Source organism: Stegostoma tigrinum, chromosome 20 (assembly GCF_030684315.1).
Source record: "Stegostoma tigrinum isolate sSteTig4 chromosome 20, sSteTig4.hap1, whole genome shotgun sequence".
NCBI lineage: Eukaryota > Metazoa > Chordata > Chondrichthyes > Orectolobiformes > Stegostomatidae > Stegostoma > Stegostoma tigrinum.
In genome coordinates, this window is record NC_081373.1 from 39522836 (window position 1) to 39544321 (window position 21486).

General features: G+C 39.3%; 1 protein-coding gene across 1 annotated transcript in view; it reads left to right on the forward strand.

Annotated features, from left to right (window-relative positions):
• The window catches only part of LOC125461780 (adhesion G protein-coupled receptor A3), a 470817-nt gene that overhangs the window by 274347 nt on the left and 174984 nt on the right, over positions 1–21486 (forward strand). The window contains exons 10-11 of the mRNA XM_048550975.2: positions 4397–4546; positions 15011–15172. Coding sequence (XP_048406932.1) covers positions 4397–4546; positions 15011–15172 — 312 coding nt within the window. The remainder of the gene's footprint in view (positions 1–4396; positions 4547–15010; positions 15173–21486) is intronic.

The following is a 21486-nucleotide window of genomic DNA, read 5'->3' on the forward strand; positions in this document are numbered from 1 at the left end:
CCAGATCTGGATAGCAGTTATACTGTTCTGATGCAGTGGTGCAAAGTGAAGCCAATATTTTCTGTAGATGCGCACAGAATCCTGCACTCTTTAGATTACTTGGATATTTCATGATTATTATAAGCCCTGAAATTTCACAGTAATGGCCCTAATACAGTATTAAATTTGTACCAAAATAATATCCTGGACTCATTCTGTTTTTCTTTTATATCCTGCCCAGTATATCCATATTTGAATCAATGTTACTAGCATCTACTTCGATTATCTAAGACAATAATAAACTATCATTTATGATGACGAGGTGGATTCTGGCTTTACACAATGTATCTATAGCTCGTGCAATTGATTGAGAGTATTGAGATTTGTTGCAGCTGGTGCTGTCCATAGTCATCATTGAGACGAGGTGTGTGTTTTCAGCTACTAGGCTAGGTATCAAAGGTTAGGGACCCAGGTTAGCATAGTGAAGTGTTCTTCCTCTTCACCCTGTTCTAACTAACTGAATGATAGAGTCGCCTCCAGCTATTCCATTATATTTGTGTTGACTGTGATAGGTAAAATGACTCCCAAGCGTTTATCCCTTACTGTGTAGTCATTGCTGTTATATAGATGTATTTATTGCACTCAGTTTTCTTCTGCATTTAAAGTTAAGTTGCATATTTTCTGTTAGACATAAAACAAGGTATTCCCCTTTTATAGTTCTAAACAATGTCATCCTACCCCTCTCACCTGCTTTGAGAGTTAATGGTATTGACGGCATTGCCCTTGGCAGTCTTCTGACTACTGCTCATGTCACTTCATGAACAGTTGCAAGGTTGTTATAATAGAATATCAAATCGGAATCTGTAATAGACCAGTAGGGAAAGGATTAATCATAGTTGAAATCATGGTAGGACTTTATTGTGCTCCTCTAAGGCTAGATTGAAGGCAAGATAATGTTTAAACAAATAGGACAGTAGTAGATGGTAACTCTGTGAATCGCCGTCCTACCCTGAAACCAACTGAAACCTTAACACGGGTGACTGATTGAACCATTCCTGACACTAAACCAGCAGCAGGTAGCAGACTTGCATGGAGGGGAGCCTAACAAGAAAACCCATGCAGGGTCAATTGTGAGCTTCCAGCGGGGTACCTCACTCAAAGCCACTCGGTGTATGATTGAAGAACCCAGCGTCTGGAATGAAGGCTGAGAGAGGGCCCACTCAAAGCCACACCACTGCTTATGCGGCTGGCGTGCATGCTCCCTTTATTTCCCTCCTGCTATCCTTTACCTCTGGTCTGGAATCCAGCACTGAGAGATTTTGGGTCCGGATGTAGTATGGCAGAAGTCACTGCCTCTGTGGTGTCATGTTATTCAAAAGAGCTGCCACCTCTTGCAGGCAGGATTTCTGCACCTTCAGTCCTTATTCCAGTAGAAGATAATAAGACCATAAGACATAGTCATAGAAATTAGGCCGTTCAGCCCATCGAGACTGCTCCTCTATTCAATCATGACTGATAAGTTCCTCAACCCCATTCTCCCACTTTTTCCCCGTAACCCTTAATCCCCTTGATAATCAAGAACCTATCTCTCTCAGTCTTAAATGCACTTAATGACCTGGCCTCCACAGCCTTCTGTGGCAGTGGATTCCAAGATCTGATGCTATCCAATTTCTTTGTATCAAGCCTCGCCAAAAACAGGCAACGCAGAACTCATATCGTCTTTCCAACCAGCAAAAATAATGTCCCACGTATTGAAGGTGATTAATGCTAGATCACATTGTAACAGTTATATAAAAGAACAATTTAACTTTTTATTTAAATACTGTGCAATTCATGAGTCACAATATCATAATCAGCACCCAACTAGTTTTTTTTTATTGTGATGGTTTTTGAATCAGTGATTACATACGGAGCAAATAGAATCTGCCATTGGTAGAAATATGCAGTGATTTGTAAAACACATAGCCCAGAAGGGAAAAAACAGTCAAACTGGAGAATGAAGTACTGGTCCGACTCAACACATATATTGCAAAATGAAGGTCCAATGTGACCTGTACATTCGTTTTCAATATTATTTCTTTTCTGTTTCATTTTCCCTATAGAAGTCAATGTCTTTGCAATAAAATATTGCACTGAAGAATGATTTCAGCACAGTTTGGAAGTAGAATGAGCATTATCTCACCTTATAGTTAGCAGATCCACATGTTTGAATAACAGTTGACTGCAGGTAGAATGTGTTGTGTGATCAGATAACCGATAGCTGCACACATTGCAAGAAGATCAGAACGTTAATTCAGAAGGTAGGGAACATTCTTCAAATGATAGAATGTATGAAATGCCTGAAAGTCAATTGGGATGTACCTGCTAGATCAGGATGTCAGGAACAATGGAGAGATTCTGCATCCAGGTGAGAAGATTTGGTAAATATTCTGCAAAAGAAAAGTATCAGCTGACTGCATTCCTGGTACAAAAGGGAACAACTATATCCTGTAAGTTGAGTCATAGAATATGTAGTTATATCGTTTAACATTACATTGTGTTGAATGCTTTGCTGGTATTACAGAAAATCTATCATAGCCAAAGATTAAATTGATTTTTAAAAATACATGTCTAGGCAATTGAACCTGATTCAACAGGCACAAATCAGAATTATATTTGAAAGCCACAGTACATGATAATCCAGCAGTGTAGCGTTGTTAGGTTCTTTTTCTGTAGGTCACTGTAGAGCAGGTCCAAACTGTAATAAAGCAATAGTGCTGAAGTTGCTCAGTGGCAAGCCAAAAGTTCTGCCAATCAAATTTGTTCAAATTGAAAAATGAACGAAGTTGAATAAAATTGTATCCTTTGTGACAGTTGAAATTTTAAAAATGTATGCAAATTATTAAACACAAATAATCATTTTATTGCCTCTGAATTATATATGTAGCACACCATTCATGCCTAAAATGTAGCACACTAACCATATGACAATTGATAAATTAATACAAAATCAAAATGGATGTGAGTTTGCTCGCTGAGCTGGAAGGTTAGTTTACAGACATTTCGTCACCGTTCTAGGTAACATCATCAGTGAGCCTCCGACAAAGCGCTGGTGTTATGTCCCGCTTTCTATTTATCTGGTTAGGTTTCCTTGGGTTGGTGATGTCATTTCCTGCGTTGGTGATGTCATTTCCAGTTCTTTTTCTCAGGCGATGGTAGATGGGCTCCAAATCAATGTGTTTGTTGATGGAGTTCCGGTTGGAATGCCATGCTTCTAGGAATTCTCGTGCGTGTCTCTGTTTGGCTTGTCCTAGGATGGATGTGTTGTCCCAGTCAAAGTGGTGTCCTTCCTTATCTGTATGTAAGGATACGAGTGATAGTGGGTCATGTTGTTTTGTGGCTAGTTGATGTTCATGTATTCTGGTGGCTAGCTTTCTGCCAGTTTGTCCAATGTAGTGTTTGTCACAGTTCTTGCAAGGTATTTTGTAGATGACGTTTGTTTTGTTTGTTGTCTGAGAACCTCAACCTGAGCTACAAATCTTCTCAAAACTCGCTAACAAAATCAAGATGTTAAGGATGAGGATAGTAACTTTGTAAAAGCAATGGGGTAACAATTAAACCACTGCAAGGACTTGTTTGTCTGATAATAATCCTAATTCCAAATGCTAAATTACATAACCCAGAGCGCATCTGGGTCACCTTGGTTGCTTTGCAAACATTGTCAATGCTATGTTCAGAGTACATTTTCAGTAAGGTTGCTTTCTTTTTGCCTGTAATCTTTTTTTTAAACATGGTAGTCGTTTAGCTGAAAATTTAATAAGTCTTCAATACTGAAATGTTGACAGATATGAAAAGTTGATGTACAAGCATCATTCCACTGGAACAAATGTAAATGTATAAATATAACTTGATTGTAATGCAACATAGCAAAGTGGTTATATAAGATATACTAAGTGGTTACCACCAAGCTCTCCCTTTCAGATATTAGTTAGCTCATTTATATCTCAACTATTATCATGTTGCCTATTTAAAACCATAAAACATTCATCACTTAAGAAATTTAACCCAAAATTCATACAGTAAAGAAAGCTCCCATTTTGAAACTGAATATGCTAGTCTTTGACTTGTCTTAAATCTCCCATTTATTTAGACTTCAGCTTGGGCAGAAAATCTAGATTTTGTGGGGAATAGCTTATGGAGGTAATGCCTATATTGGCTGTAAGCTATTCCATCTTAATGTTTTCCAACAGAATGGCTGTTTGCTTTATATTGACCATCCACCTGCTTCACCACTGTTGGAAAACAAAGGAAGGTTTTATGTGTTACGTTTTATAAATCAAATTTCAGCCTGCAGCTAATGTTAATTGATCATGAACACAAATGCTTTATCATTCTTGTCCCTTTGAGAGTGCTAATTGTATTCAATATATGATTTCAGATTCCAGTGAATGCCACCAATGCTCTTGCCTTTACTCACCAACTGATGACCTACACGGGAAATGCAGCTAACTTCGCTGACATGATGGATGTCATTTTTGTGGCTCGCATGATTCAGAAGTTAATCATCTTTGTGGATCAAGTCAAAGATGTAAAGTATCAAAACCTGAATGTGGATCCCGCACTCAAGTCATTTCATATACTCACCTTTTCTCATTCTCTGATGGAAGATGATCATTTAATAATTTGGGTTTTAATAACACAGAATAATGGGGTTTCTTTCCCGATCTTATAAAATATTTTTTTTCAAGCACAGCAGATTGAATATCATTTAATTTTACAATGTCTACTGTTAACCAGATCAATATTGAATCAGAGGATCATGGAAGAGAAAGCTTTTTGAGATCTAGGGAGAGATTATTAATTTAGTGCCCAATTATTAATTAAATATTATTAATTTAAAACCAACGTGGTGAATCTCATGTCTGTACAGAAACTGCATGGTTCTCCTCTTATTGAAATGACTTGGAATAAAATTTGGTTAATTATATAATGCTCAGCCAAAATACAACATCTGTCTTGTAAGAGAGAAGCAAGGTGAATATTCACCCTTAAAACAATGGCAGCAGCCTTGAAATGGCATATTGTGTTCAATTTGGATAAATGCGAGGGTATTGCATTTTAGTACAACAAAAAGTGTCAGGACTTATACAGTTAATGGTAGGGCCTTGCGTAGTGCCAAAGAACAGAGGGACCTAGGAGTTCAGGTACGTAATTCTTCACCATTTGCATCACATATAGACAGTGTGGTTAAAAAGGCATTTGGCACGCTGGCCTTCATTGCTCAGTCCTTTGACTACAGGAGTTGGGAACTCATGTTGAGGTTGTATAGGACATTGCTGAGGCCTCTTTTGGAGCACTGTGTCCCGTTCTGGTCGCCCAGTTATAGGAAGGACATTATCAAGCTGGAGAGGGCTCAGAGAAGATTTACCAAGATAACACTGGGATGGAAGGTTTCGAGTCACAAAGAAAGGCTAGATAGGCTGGGACGTTTTTCATTGGAGTGTAGGAGGTTGAAAGGTGATCTTACAGAGGTTTATAAAATCATGAGGGGTATAGATAGTGTTAATTGGAGGTGTCTTTTGCCTAGGATGGGGGATTAGAGAGTAGAGGGCATATTTTAAGGTGAGAGGAGAGACATTTAAAAAGACATGAGGGACAAATTTTTTACACCCAGGATGGTTCGCATGCAGAATGAACTTCCTGAGGGAGTCAGGTTTGCGGGCACAGTTATGTTTAAAAGATGCTTACATAAGTACATGAATAGAAAGGGTTTAGAGGTATATGGCCCAGGAGTAGGCAGGTGGGACTAGTTTAGTTTGGGATGATGTTCAACATGGATTCGTTGGACTGAAGGCCTGTTTCCATGCTGTATTACTGTAAGAGGAAGTCCATTCACCCTTAACAATTTATCCATTTAGAAATTATCTTGTGACAGTATCTTAACTGTTTTTGAGTTTTAGCTCCATTTCACTTTTCAATGCTATAACCTTTTTGTGAAGACCAACTTCCTAACAACCATTCAGAAGCCTTTTTTTGTGCCAGTTTCACTGTTTACTCCTGCTTTAGAATTACATTTTCTGTGCATTTTTCTCTCCTGTGTACCTCTATGAATGTTGCTCATATTTAATGTCAGGGACCAGTCAAATTACTTGTATGTATGCTGTCTGCATTGCCTCTCTTAAGTGACAATAATTGGTGACAATTTTCAAATAGCAATTGATGAGAACACTATAGGCTTTACAGTACACTTATTTGAATTTATAATCTCTTGTATAAATTGGCACCAAATGCTATGAATCATTACAAACTGATATTTGTGAATTCAATTTAATGATTTACTAAAATTGCGACAGTGGATTTGTCAGCTTCATCTAAAAATTTCAAGTAATATAAAAGAAAATGTGAAGCACTTGGCAAAAAAAATGGTCTGTGTTCACGGCATATTCATCAAGGGATTCCACTATAATTATGCAGTTCTTTTAAATAGTATCAGATTGTAACATTCCAAACTAGTCTCAAAATGCCATGTGTAAAAAGTACAAGGAAGCATTTAGGAATTCGATGTCAGCGAATATTACAAATAAGATTTTTATCAATAAAATATTTGTCTCTGTTGCCTGGTGTCACCTGTATCTCAAAGCAACCAGTTACCCATTAATGCCTGGAAAACTATATTAAACCCCAGTAAGACGAAATGTTTCAGTCACTATCAATTGTTCTTTATTAGTAGGTTTGACTGCTGTGTTTCACATCTCATCTAGCAGCTGAATTTTCACTCGTACTCCTGATTATCCATCATTAATTCAACAGAAAGTCAATGGATATGTTGAGAAATGGTTTAAATGGCATCTGTGGGGTTTCATTGATAGATTATCAGGAGAACCACTGTAGACATTCAAATATTTGAATCTTGATTAATAAGAAACTTGGCCTTGTTGAATTTTCTCCAGAAAGAGCCTGACTGGAGACAAATGTTTACAAATGGATTCCTGGATTGTGCATTGGGTCAGAGGATTGTCAGGAAAAGGATTTTAATGTTTCAGAAAGGTTTAGTTTTCCCTCAATATCAGGTCCTAAGCTGGAATTCTGTAGGGAATAACTCATGTCCTCACTTGCCGAAGTCTGTCCACAATCTACAAGACACAATTCAGCCATATCCCATATAAGATTTTTTTTAAAAAGTGTGTTGGAATACTCTCCACTTGACTAGAGTGCAACTCCAACAGAGCAGATCGCTTGATTGGCTCCTTTCCTTCATTTTGAGCATTCACTCCCTTCACCAGTGGTATACAGTGGCAGCAGTATGTATCATAAAAAGTACTGCAGCAACTCACCCAAAGCTCCTTTGACACTTTTCAAACCCGTGACTAGCATGGCATGGAAGGACAAGGGCAGCAGATGTATTGGATTACCACCATCTGCAAGCTCCGTTCCAAATCACACACCTTTCTTACTTGGAACTGTACCGCCGTTCCTTCACTATCATTGGAATGAAAATCCTGGACTCCTTTCCAAATGACACTGTGGGTTATGCATTTCCAAAATGCAGCTCATAACCACCTCCACAGTGATTTTGGATGGGCAAAAATGCTGCCCTAGACAATGACACGTACATAACTTGTACAAATAAAAATGGCACTGTGCACAAAGAAAGCTCATGTCTCTTGGTTTCTATTTTGAACATTCTGCTTATAGACCAATGACATTGTGTTGTCCTAAACTCCAATGCCTATATTTTCAACCTCTATTCATAAGGTCCTCTCCACTTCCATCTCCAGGTTATCAGTCAAGTGAATTTTCTCTGGTCTCCCCCTAACAGATTTATATCCTTTCTTAATAAGGATACAAAACTATTCATTGTTCTCTAGATATGGTTCCTCTAATGCCTGGACAAATTTAGCAAAACATCCCTACTTTAAATTCCAGTTCCCTTGTAAAAGACAACAACATTTCATATCCTAGGCCCAACCTGCTCACAATTTTGTCATTACCTCGAATAACAGGCACCCGTCAAGACATAAATGGTCAGCCCCAAAATTCTGTAAGATGCATCAGAGTGATGAGAGAAGTAAGGGTAGAAATTGTAAATCACCGTTTTGCAATATTCCTCAGGCTTATGAAAACACACAGTAACTACAAGGTGTTCTGCTTACTGGTGGCATCAAACGTGATAATCTAGGACAACGTTAATGGCCACTTAGATTAAACATTGAAAGGAAGAACATTTTTAATGAAATGCAAATCATATTTAACTCGTTCGATTTGTGTTTTTAGATGAGATACCAGAGAGGATTGATTTGGTTGATATGGTGTTCCTGGATTTCCAAAAGGCATTTAATAAAGTGCCACATGGCAGACTTGCCAGCAAGGCTGAAATCCTTGGATTAAAAGGGGTAATGATTACAGTCATTGTAAATTAGCTGAGTGATATAAAATAGAAGATAGTGCTGCTCGATTGTTTGTCAAATTGAGCAAGATATATAGTGTCAGTATTTGGATGACTGGTTTTCCTGATCTTTGCTATTTGTCACTATTATGTATCAATTATGTTATGCGACAATATCAATTATATTTATAAAAATAAATACATATATTTTATATCCATCTCTCCCAATCTCTGTGACTTCCTCTATCCTGACAATCCTCTGTTATCATTCCCCACTTCTGGCTTTTTCAAGAACCTTGATATCCTTCACCTTACTATCAGTTACAATATCTTCAACTCTTTAGGAATTTTCTCCTGAACCTCTCGGCACCTCCACCTCTCTTCTGCTTTAAAATGTTGCTTAAAATCTTCCTCTTTGACCAAGCATTTAGTCCCGTCTTCCTATAATTCATACAGATCAAACCTTTATCCTGTGCAGTCCTGAGAACGGAGTAAAGCAGTGAGATATATTTAATTTTTAAAAAAACCTGCAGATGCTGCAAATCAGGAACAAGAATAAAAATAGCTGGAAAAGCTCAGCTGGTCTGTCAGCATCTGTGAAGAGAAATCAGAATTAACGTTTCGGGTTGGATGATCCTTCCTCAGTTGCACAATCAGTTCTGAACTGAACCCGAAATGTTAACTTTGATTTCTGTCCGCAGATGCTGACAGACCTGCTGAGCTTTTCCAGCAACTGCTATTTTTGTTAGTGAGATATGTTGTTAGATTCAGTATGCTATGGAAATTAAAGTTATTCTGCTTCATAGAAAATATTGTTTCAATGCTGGTGGTGAAGTTTCTGAGGTGACTGTGTTTTGTATTGCTGTTCTACAGTCAATTTAAGAATAAGTTCAGTACAATCCACTTCTGGAAATAATTCTTCACAGCAGTCAAAAGAAATATGTTTTTTCTCTCTTTATTTACAAAGTTCACTTCTCAACTGAATAGGTATAGTAGCACAATCACTCAATATCTTTAAGGTCAAGTTTTATTGATTTCTTTTCATGAGTAGCCTCTTTGGAATGGGTAAATATATTTAGTTAGGGGAGCAAGGCAAGTCAAAAAAGTCTTGTCTTACTGCAAAGTGTTAATTTAAAAGTGACAACCTTAACTTGTATGGGTAGGGTTTGCAATGACTTCTGGTCCAATTCTCAAATCCCCAAGTGCTTTCAAAAACTTCCACAATTGCAAGAAGTGTTACACTTATCTGTGGATATTGCTGGCAATAATGAGGTGACACAGCAGCAGTGTGCGCTGTGTGTTAATTACAAGCATTAAAGGTGAATACAAAGAGTGGAGTTTGCTGATTTTTGATGTTATTGGTCGACGAGCATTTTGCATTGTGCGGCACCTCATAGAAAGGGGTTCTCCCTATTTGCTATTCTGTATCTTAATGTAAATAAGGTCAACTTTCTAACTTTAAAATTTAAATGCACAGATTACCTGCTGGACTACTACTAAAATTTTTAAAAACATTTTCACTGGTCCACAAGTTGTTGAGATTATTTTTTCAGAGATAGTAGGAACTGCAGATGCTGGAGAATTTGTGATAGCAAGGTGTAAAGCTAGATGAATACAGCAGGCCTAGCAGCATCAGAGGAGCAGGAATCTGACATTTCAGGTCTAGACCCTTCTTCAGGAAGCAGCTTAGCCTGCTGTGTTCATCCAGCTGAACATGGAGATTTTTAAAAAATGTTTGGTCTCTGGAAATGCTGGCAAGCTTCAGTTTGAATAATGCTACTAAGAGAGAGCATACAGGGTGAAAACCTAGTAATGTTGATGGAGCACCTATATTCTAAGTCCTCATATCAAGTTGCCTCATTTAGCCTCATTTTTCAACATTGTAGACATATCGGGGGCCAACACACGCACTTAGCACTGACATTTCCAGTATAATGTGTTTCATGTCAGTGCATCCTGAGCTGTGCTTGACTCAATGGCACCATTTTGGCCTGCTGCTTCTGCTCCCTGATATTCTGGCTCACCACCTCTCTCTTGCTGCAAGCCTTCTAACTTCCTACCCCTCTTGCTACTTACACCCCTCAATCTTCCCACTTCTGACATCCCACTCCAACCCTGCCATTTGCAGCGTCTCCCATTCTCTTGTTTGTGTACTCCCTGTCGATCCTTCAGTCCCAAGCCCTCACTCACTTCGATGATTTGTGAGACAGCAGTTGACAATGGGAGAAACAGCCAACAGAAGAAGTGGAGAGCAGCAGTAAAAAAGAATGACTTAGCAGATTTCTTTCATGTTTTTAAAGTTATATCAATAGCTTTTCTTTTCTGAATGTGGGAATCTAGAAGAGTACAGTACTTCAGTCTTCATGGATATAATGTTCTATTTTCCTGATGAAAAAGGTCCTATAATGTGTAACTACAACAGTTTTTACTGTATTGATGTTATGTGAAAATCTGACTGCCTGAGAGTTGTTGCACGTTTCAAGAACATAACTATGATGTTCGGTGATGAATTACTATACTCATCAAGAGCAAGATAGTGTTTGGCTTGGAGGCAATAGTGTTGTCAGTCACCATAGCTTTTGGGTGTCTAGCATCTTCATCTGTTTCGTTATCATGGGAATTGAATCAAATAGGTTGTAGACAGAAATCCATGATGTTGGGGATGTCAATAGGAACCGTAACTGGTTCTTCCTATCAGCACTTCTTGCTAAAAATGAATGCAGATGTTTCAGCTTTGACTTTTGCACTGATTTTCTACACTGTCCCATCATTACTGATGGGGATACTTGTGAAGCCATCTCTTCGAATAAGTTGTTTGATTGTCCACCTCTGTTGGTACTGAGTGTACCTTCAGAGCTTAGGTCTTATTCATTGTCTATGGAATTGTTTAATCCTGCACATTGTACGTAAGTTGTGCTGTTTGACGTGCAGGAAGTCATAGCTTCAAGTTGACATCTCATTTTTAGGTACACCTAGCTCTGCTGATGGAACGCCCACCTGCTCTGTTTTATTTTAATTTGTTATGATAGATTGTCATTATGAATATACTGGACTATGAGGTAACGGTTATGGTCGAATACATTTCTACTGCTGCTAGTGGCACACAGTGTAGAAGTCTCCATTTGAGTTGCTAGATATGTTCACAGTCTGGCCCATTTAACATGGTGGTATTGACAGAGAATGCAATGGATTGTATCCTTAATGTGAAGTTGGGAGTTTGTCTGCTCCCTGGTGTTCTGGCACACCACCTCTCTCTTGCTGCAAGCCTTCTAACTTCCTACCCCTCTAGCAGTGGCCACTCCTACCATTTAGATGATGGTTGCATCAGTGATAGGTAGATTGATGAGAATGACAGGCTGGGCAAAAGGTCTGCCTCTGTGCGCTGACACTAAATGGAAGTTTCAAATAAAGAATGAAACAGCCCTCAGTTCCCCACTCCTACACATTTCCTGTGCTGCATACATGCAAACTTAGGCCACCTTATGGTGGCACGGTAGCACAGTTGTTAGCACTGCTCCCTCACAGCACCAGGGACCCAGGTTCGATTCCAGCCTCGGGCGATTGTCAGTGGAGTTTGCACATTCTCCCCATGTCTGCATGGGTTTCCTCAGGGTGCTCCAGTTTCTTCCCACAGTCCAAAGTTGTACAGGTGGATTGATTATGCTAAATTGCCCGTAGTGTTCAGGGGTGTGTAGATTAGGTGGGTTGTGGGGGGATGGGTCTGGGTGGGATACATTGAGGTTCAGTGTGGACTTGTTGGGACAAAGGGCCTGTTTCCACACTGTAGGGATTCTATGATTCTTATATTCCCCACCCACCCACATAGTCATTTATGCCTTTCATGCTGACCTATCTCCTTGTACCAATCCCCCTGAACACTCATGCACTCAGTGCCTACGTATTGCCTTCAACCCATCCCAAAGAATTTTGAAACTCCTTTGCCTTTCTTATTAGCTTTGGACATTTTTATTCCTTTACCACTCTACCACTCCCTTTATAGCTCCCAGTGCTACTTTGCCCTTGTGCCTCTGATGTGTCCACCAAATGCAGTAAGTTTTCATTAAATAAAAATCTGTGTAAATTGCAGACATACTGGAAAGAATACTCATTCATAAAAACCCAATCACTACAAATGCATTCCTTCAATTACATAATGCCTTGTAAAAGCAAACATTTCATTCAAGTGTACAATCCTTTAAAGCAACAATAATTGGAATTAATTTTATTCTCCAACTTCCTAGAGTCCACAACTACTTGGATTGTCAAACTATGATAATGGATGATTGTGAAATCAGTCTTGCAGACCAATCCAATAATGGAAATTCTCAAGCTTTATGCCAAGAGATGGAGTGAAATAGCAAGCAATAACTTTGTTAACACTGGATATTATGTCCAAATACTTAAAGAACAGAAATTCTAAATGCTTTGAAAGCTTGACAGCTCCCTTTGATGATTATTTTTAATAGTTGTGCCTGAAGAGGCTCTTCATCCTGGTGAAAACCAGGCCCTTTCTTCATGAAAAAGTTGTAGGGGAGGGAGCTGTTGATCTAACCTTGGTTTCTTCCAGCAATTTATCCTGTTATTATGTATGCTGCAATAACCATAATGAAAGGTTGGATCTAAATTCTGATAGACAGACACCAATCAATCAAACTTTGTCATGTCTGAGATTGAATTGTTGGAATTGATTTCAGTCAGGTGAGTAAGTAAATTTGGAGAAACTCCACAGGTCTGGCAGGGTCTGTGGGGAGAGAAGTGGAGTTGACATTTTGAATCCAGTATGACGACTCTTCAGAACTGAACCGCTGTGTTTCTCCAGCATTCTCTGTGCATGTTTCATATTTCCGGCATCTGCAGTATTTAGCCTTTATTTGCATATTTTGTATTTAATCATATCCCCAGCTTCACTCCTGTAGATAGTAAATAGAGCTGAGGAGTCAGTAGTTGAACCACTCATCACAGAGTATCTGGTATCTTCCCTACTGTCGTATTCTGGGTATTGATATAGTTGTTCCAGTTCAGATTTCTTATCCATTTCACCTTTAGGATATCAATGAAGCAGACATGGTGAATATAGGACAACTGACGGTTGGAGGGTGGTGGCTGGGGTTCCTTTTTTTTAAAGGTGGTCAGTTCCCCGAGGTAATATACAGTGACCCAATGTCTAAATGTTTTCCAAGTCAAAAATCACATGACATCGTGTTATAGTCCAACAGGTTTATTTGAAAAAGCAAGCTTTCACAGCTCAGCACCTTCCTCAGGCATTGTGTGGGAGGGCATAAGACACAGAAATTAGAAGCAGAAAGGTAGCAACCCTAAAACTGGCTGCCTCTTGTTGAATTTTTAATCAGTTAGGAAGGAGACTACTGATTAAAATGCAAACTCCAGATTCATCTCAGTCATTGTCCCCAGATAATTAAAGATTTTATCAATGTATACAAGCGGTGACATCTCAGGTCAGACAATGCATTTTAGGTGTGAGGTCTTGCTTAGAATCTTTCTGTGTTTTAAACTGGGGTCAGGTTTTACTGTTTGAGCAAAACAGAATGTATCCGCATCTACACAAACATCTTGAATGAAATTCTCTCTGTGTGTGTGTGTGTGTGTGTGTGTGTGTGTGTGTGTGTGTGTGGTGTGTGTGTGTGTGAGAGAGAGAGAGAGAAAGAGTCTGTGTGTGTGTGCTTGAGACAGTGTGACTATGACAGGGTGTGTATGTGTGAGAGAAGGTCTCTGTATGTGTGAGAGAAGGTCTCTGTAAGTGTGTGGATGTGTGCGTGTCATTGGGAGTATGTAGTGTGGTGGGGCCACATGTGGTGTGACGTGAACCCAGGATCATGATTGAGGCCGTCCTAATGAGTATGGAACTTGGCTATCAGCCTCTGCTCAGCGATTTTGCAATGTTGTGCATCTCAAAGTTCACTTCCAAGATGACCTTGACTCCCGAAGTGTTCCCCCACTGGGAGGGAACACCCCTGTCCTGTTTTCCATATTACGGTGTATTCAGGCAGGAGCTATTTGATGATGACAAATTATGAATAAATTGAACGGTTTAGAATTATCAGTGAACAACTGCACTCTAATCTCATGTCAAAGGAGAAACATTTGATCAAGCAGCTGAAGGTGGTTTGGCCAAGGACATTGCCCTGAGAACTCTTGCAGTGTTATGATGACTGGTCTTTGACAAACACAACTGTTCTCTTTTGTGTTTTTATTACTGTCTAGCCTGGGGTGGCAGGGGAAGTGCGTATGAGGCACAGTAAGCTGTGTTTACAGTGCTTTCAAAAATTTCTATGGGTAAAACTGCTATTGTGTGCACAACTGCATCTTCCCTTTAATATAGAAAAAAAAACAAACTTCACTCTATAACAAGGTCTGAAGAATAACCAAAACAGCCTGCTTGAATCTTGTTTACTTCATACAATTTTTTGCTTTTGATTTAGTTAGCTTATAAAATGGGACTGGTCAGTCAATTTCAGGGAAAAAAAATGCAAGTAGGGCTGAATCAGAAACGGTTAATATTTACACGGATTTTATTCTGCACTTCTTTCGCCTTTTTTAATTTGAATGCTAAGGTGGCAGTTTCTTCATTTTAATAAATGTTTGGGGTGCACAATGATACCTGGAGATGAATCATCCAAATATAAATGAGAGTATTTTGTTTCACAGTTGGGAGAATCCATCACAGAAATAGCCAGCAACATGATGCTAGTGGATGAACACATACTGTGGATGGCCCAAAATGAAGAGAAGGCTTGTACTCGAATTGTGCAGTGTGTGGAATTCATCGCAAGTCTTGTGTTAACCAGCAATGCACAGGATATTTCAAAGGTAATCTTTCCAATGATGTTCTTTTCAATTAACCAGAAATTTTAAATAGATTCACTATGTTTTCAAAAATATGTTTCTATAAACTCAATAGTGCTTCAATTCGTGGCTGTTGTGTTCGTCATTAAACCTGTATTCTGCTACAAATGATTTAATAGACTATTGTCTGAGGGGAAATGTATTTGGCAAATTTTGATTTAAAACATTTTGTTTTGTTTTCAATAGAATCTAACATTGTGGGTGGAATTTTTCTAACCCCCAATTAGCGGGCAATAAGGTGCGCTGGAGCTGGTAAATTTATTTGTTTGTGGAATGAGGATGTTGCAGGCTAGACCGGCCTTTGTTGCCCATCCCTAACTGTCTAAGAGAAAGTGATGGTGAGTTGTCACGTTATACAGCTTCAGTCTGTGGTAGTGCATCAGCAACACTGATAGGCAATGTTCTCCCTCGCACAGCCACTGGGAAGATCTGTGTATTTCAATCAGCGTGGCTTCCACAGACCTCTGAACTCTGCACAGCAGCAGAAAAAATAAGATGCAGAACATTGCTGAGAGGAGGGGAGTTCCGGGATTTTGACCCACTCACAGTGATAGAATGGTGATACAGTCTCAAGTCGAAACATTATGTGGCTTGGAGAGAAAACTTGAAGGAAACTACCTGAGAACAGCCTTCTGGGGCAACTGGAAGCATACAGGTGATATAAACAATTCAGGGCCATGTCATAAGAAACTTAAAGGGTATGTTGCTGGAGTTTGACGGCATTGGGAATGCAGCTTGTCTATGTCTTCGCAGATTTGGGAGCCACTGGCTTTTCATGCTTTGTGGCCTAGTAAGAGGGTTGGTGTGAGTGCCACTGGCAAAGTCCTGACTCCACCTCTGAAGGGAGCACCCCTTCAATCACAGGAGTCCGGCTGCTTGCTCTCAGCAAAAACAAAATGCTAACTTCTCCAGAGGGAAGGCTGAAAAGTGAGGTATCCTCTTATTTTCCTTTCAGCCGTAGCCTGTGCTGTGAGCCAGAGGAGCGGAGAGAGAGCATGCTATCTTTAATTGGGTAACTTGGCAATGTGATTCTCCTGTCTGACAGTTACAGTCACCAGACTCCAATCTGGCCCCAAAAGCAAGAGTGACCCTTCCTGAGAAAATCCCGTCCACCTTCTTGACTGTGTCCAATTATTGATTGGATGAGGCAATTGTACTCACATAAGATGTGGTTTTGCATTGTTCTCGACATGTTGTTCTCGGTAGTTCCTACATGTTACTGTATTTGTGGACCTTTGCCTAGTTTTGGAGATTTGGGCCAAATAAGTGTTCAAGGTGAGGCAGGGCACTTGACTGGACAGTGTTTGGCCAAGTAGATTGTGGATGTGAGCTGTGGGTTTTTATTGTGTTTCTCATTATCCATTGGTTTTTCTCGGGGTAATTCAGGAGCTCAAATCTGAGAATGGAATGTCAGAAAGTGAGCCACACCTCCTCAGCTCTTACGTCAAATTGCTTTGTTCGTGTTTTAGTTCAAAATTATTAGCTTGCACTGTAGAGACAGTCTGTGCCATCTCTCAATGAAAAACAATTCACTTCTTTTTGAAGGTGATTCCATTATAAAAGTATAACTTCGGACAAATCAAAATACAAACCTCATGATGAATGTCACATTGAAGCATCTAATGCTTGGGAAGGAAATGCTTGGGACCGTTTATGAATTTTTTTCAACTTAAATTGTTTTGGATGTTGTGTCTTCGATTAATCTCATGGATGAGTTCCAACTCTACAGATTTGAGAGTGTGTATTCTTGTTGTATAATGTCGGTGAATTTTCTTTAAAGCACTTGGGAAATGAACAGCAAACCTTCTCTTGTAATTGCATTTCAGTACTATGTCTATCTTTTGTCTTGTCTCTGGGGACTCTCATCAACTCTCATTTTACCTTTAGAATTTCAAACAAATATATTTTCCAAGTGATGAACAAACACACCCAATAGTCATGTCATAATCCAGAAAGATCTCCAACTTTATGTCATTAACCTTCAATACAATTTTCCATATAATCCACATATTACAAAGGCTGGCCTTCTCAGCCCTCAGCTAATTCGTTGAAAATAAAAGTGATGAATTGTGGTGGTTTCTGACTAGGTGATGGGGTTACTGAGAGAAATACAATGCATGCAATCTGCTGGAAAGTCTCAAGACCGTAACAGAACCTGCACAATTTCCTTTCTGTGGTAATCAATGGAAGGAGAATTGACCTGATTCTGTAATGGGTTTGCCTTCTGACCCTTACAGCGTTTGTCACAGCACTCTGTCTAGGCAATGCATAATCAACAAAGGTGAAGGATGCAAGTTTGTCCCTCAGTGCTTCTCCTTTATTTTGGGAATAATAAGCAATCAGGACTTTATGAACTGGTTTTACTTATGGTTGTTTCACTGGAGATTTCACATTGCCTTTCTGATTGAAAAAGGATCAGGCTTTCAAATGTATAAGAATCTTACACCTGGAAATTTTTGGAATATGTTTGATTACTTAAGTGTAAAAAAGAAGTTAAGCAATCATTTAAGACAAAATAATCAGAGAGCATTATTTATGGTTGAATTATGCCTTGCTGCAATCTACATTTTGACAAACTAGCTAGTTAACTCCATTATAGTTTTTTGACAAAGTGTCAGTTTTCACTGAGGTTTTTTTCTCCACAGGGCCTAGTGACCTTTCTCATTGCATCTTGCCACACTTGCTTTGTTGATTACCTACTCTGCGCCTATGGTGCTGTTCTCACCTCATTCTAGTCCTTTTCTAGCACACCACTTCTAACCACTGGCCACAGTACCTTCCCTCCTGCCAGAGTCTTGCTGATGTCAGTGGGATGACCATGGCTCTGGTGGAGAAGCAGGTTGGTCCACCATAATGAACCCACGAGACCTCCTGAGATGGACAGTTCCAACACTACAGAGTAAGCATTGCCAAGAGTTCCTCTTGCACCCACCCTCTTCCTGTGTCCCCCCACCTGCGCAAATGCTGACACCTGAGTGGGAACGTCAGCTGTAGAACATATGGGAGTATGAGCTGGGGAGCATCTCCCTGCAACAGTTCTGCTGCTGACCAAAGAGGAATCACGCCAAATCACTGGCACTTAGAGTAATGCCTCACTTGTAATGTCTGCCTAATCCATGTGCCCTGAAGTTTTGGTGCTTGCTTTCCTTTTGGACCACATTAATCTATGCTTTGAGGCCTCTTGCCCTAGGCGGTGGAATCAATTCCTTAAATATCTTCTTCTTCCAAAATTCAGATGTTGCTTTTGCAGAGTCAGTAACCCCTCACCTCAATATCAGTGTCTTACTCCAAGTGTAGGGCCGGATCTACTCCAGATTCCATCTCTTTCTGCTATTTGCAAGTGAAGGACGGACAGGAGATTCCTATGTTACAGCTCAAGCAAGAAACTCCAAAAAATACTGCTTTCCTGGGTTTTCTGCAAGTGATTAAGGCAGAAGCATGATAGAAATTATACAGCCATTAAATATTCTGGATTGACTTAAAGAGGCTGACACAAAACTTGGGCTGTCAACCATGAGCACATTTAACAAATATCAAATATTTAATTATATTGAAAAATTATACCGTGATAAAGTGATAACGTTGGAAGTTGAATGGTTACCTTTGTATATGGTCTGATAGGGTTAATACTGAGGAGTTCCATAACCATCATCTGTTATGAACATGGACTGATGGGGACAACATCATAGGTCTTGAAACAGTAAGATCTACATTCCAGGTTCTCGTCATAAACTTAGTAATAATGCCTATCATACTGATATCACCTGTAACCCAGTTGTTGGTGTGCATTACTTCTTATTTGATACAAGAACCTCTTCTAGTTACACCAGTAACTGGCTTTGCTTTACCACACAAGACCAATTTTTTTTTCAGTAGATCCCTACGCTTAAAGGGGAAACAAACCGACCATTTAATAGTGTGTACAATCAGTATAGCTGCGTGAACAATTTGTATTTTGCCTGTTTGTCTATATTTAATTGTAACAATGAACTAGATTGTTATCTACTTTGGAGATTTTGTCGAACAAAGATCAATTGCATGGCCACCCTTACATTTTGGCTTCCTCTTTGTTTAATTTTGAAATACTGACAATTCTTGCTGAGAAATAATCAGAAAGATTTGACCTTGAAAGATGTATCTATCTCAGAATGGTCTACCCAATGTCCTATCAGCTAAAATAAGCATCAAATGTTGAACATTGCCCAGCAGCAGTATCAACCTTGTGAATAAGATCATTGTACTATTGTAGCACAAAAAGAGGACTTCCAGCCTGCTGTGTCTGTGCTGGGTCTTGGAAGGAGCAGTTTAGCTAATATCTCAAACCTGTCTTTCCCCTGTAGTCCTACACATCTTGCCTTTCAGATAATAATCTAGTTTCCTTTTGAATCCAGTGGTTAAGCGTACCTACAGTCTCAGGCAGAGACCTCCAGCTGTATGGAAAAGGCTAATCGCCATGCGACCATTGTTTGTTTTGCTAGTTACCTTTAATCTGTGCCCCGTGGTTTTTGATCCTTCAACCAGTTGTTACAGTTCATTGGGCTGGTATGCATAAAATCAAGCCTCACTTTCCTGGAGGCATCATAAAAGGTAAAGATTTTTTTCCCCCAATTTACTTGACTTTCAGATAAAAGTTGAAAGAAAGGAAAAGCTGGGTTTTGGTACTGAACAAAAAAAAGTACGATTTATGGCAAGTAATTAGACTCTAGCTACAAGTAAATAGTTACAAACAATATAGCACTGCTAATGAAAATGCTACTGTGTCCTCTTACATACATTTTCTCTCTCTCTCTCTCTCTCTCAAGAGTCAAATAAGTTATGGACAGAGGAGGAAAAACTGAAAAGTTATTTCAATAGTCTTTGTTCCCAGGTACTGCTATTGAAATGCATCTTATAGCAGATATCTGCTGACCAGAACTTTGCTTCAGTTGTCTTTCTCCAGTTTCTCTGACAGGTTTTTGCAACACTCAAGGTGACTGGTTCATGTATAGAAAGTCTCTGCAGAATGAGTTTGAAGTCACAGCTTGCAATAATTGTTGCAGGAAAGATAACTTGGTTTTCTTTAGATGTACAGCAAATGTGACTGCAGAGAACAGAGTTACTGCTCCTGTGATGGGGAATAGGGAAGATGTTCGCTCCTATTAAAGACATTTGCTACTATAACAGGGCACTTGGATAAGTTCAAGGTAATCAGGCAGAGCCAATATAGTTTTTCTTTTCAGAAGGAAAATCAGTTTTAACAAATGTATTAGAATTCTTTGAAGAAGTGGCTTGTGCACTTAGGTAAAGGGGAACCAGTTGTTGGATTGTATTTGATTTCCAGGTGGCATTTGATCAGGTTCCACACCAAAGGCTATAGTGGAAAATAGAAGCTGGTGGTGTAGGGGATAACACACTGGCAAGGATAGAAGGTCAGCTTGTGAGACGAAATCAGAAAATTGGAATAAGTGTATTTTTTACAACTGGCAGGATAACAAGTGGTATGCCACAGGGGTTGGTGCTGGGGCCTCAACTCCTTCCAAGGTAATTAAATAATTCGAATGAAAGGATCAAAGATATAATAAATAAATTTGCTGATGACTTCAAGATAGATAGTTAAGTGAAAAAGGCAGAGGGAGCTGACAAATGGATATAGATCAGTTAAGTGAGTGGGAGAAGATCTGGCAGATGGATAACAGCATGGGAAAGTGTAAAATTATCCATTCTGACAGAAAGATAATGAAAAGTAGTATAATCTAATTGATGAGAGATTGGAGAACTCTGAGACATAGAGAGATTGGATGCCCTTGTGCATGAATTGCATAAGGCTATTATGCAGGTATAGCAAGTAATCAGGAGAGCAATAGAATGTTATAGTAATTGCAAAAGGAATTGAATATGAGAATAGAGAGATTCTGCTTCAGTTATACAAGGCATTGGTAAGACCATGTCTGGAGTACTGTGTGCAGCATTGGTCATCATACATATGAAAGGATGTTAATGCCTTGAGAACAGTTCAATGAAGGTTTATTTGACTAATACCTGGAATGAGCAGATTGCCTTACGAGGAAAGGCTAGATAGGCTGGGCCTGTGTCCCTTGGAATTTAGAAGAGTCAGATCTGACTTAATTGAAACATACAAGATCCTGAGGGGACTTGAATGATTCGATATTGAAAACATATTTCCTCCTGTGGGAGAATCTAGAATTAGGCATAGTGGTTTTAAAACAAGGGGATGCCCATTTAATAGAGATGAGCAAACATCTTTTTTTCCCTAGGGTTGAGAGACCTTGGAATTTCCT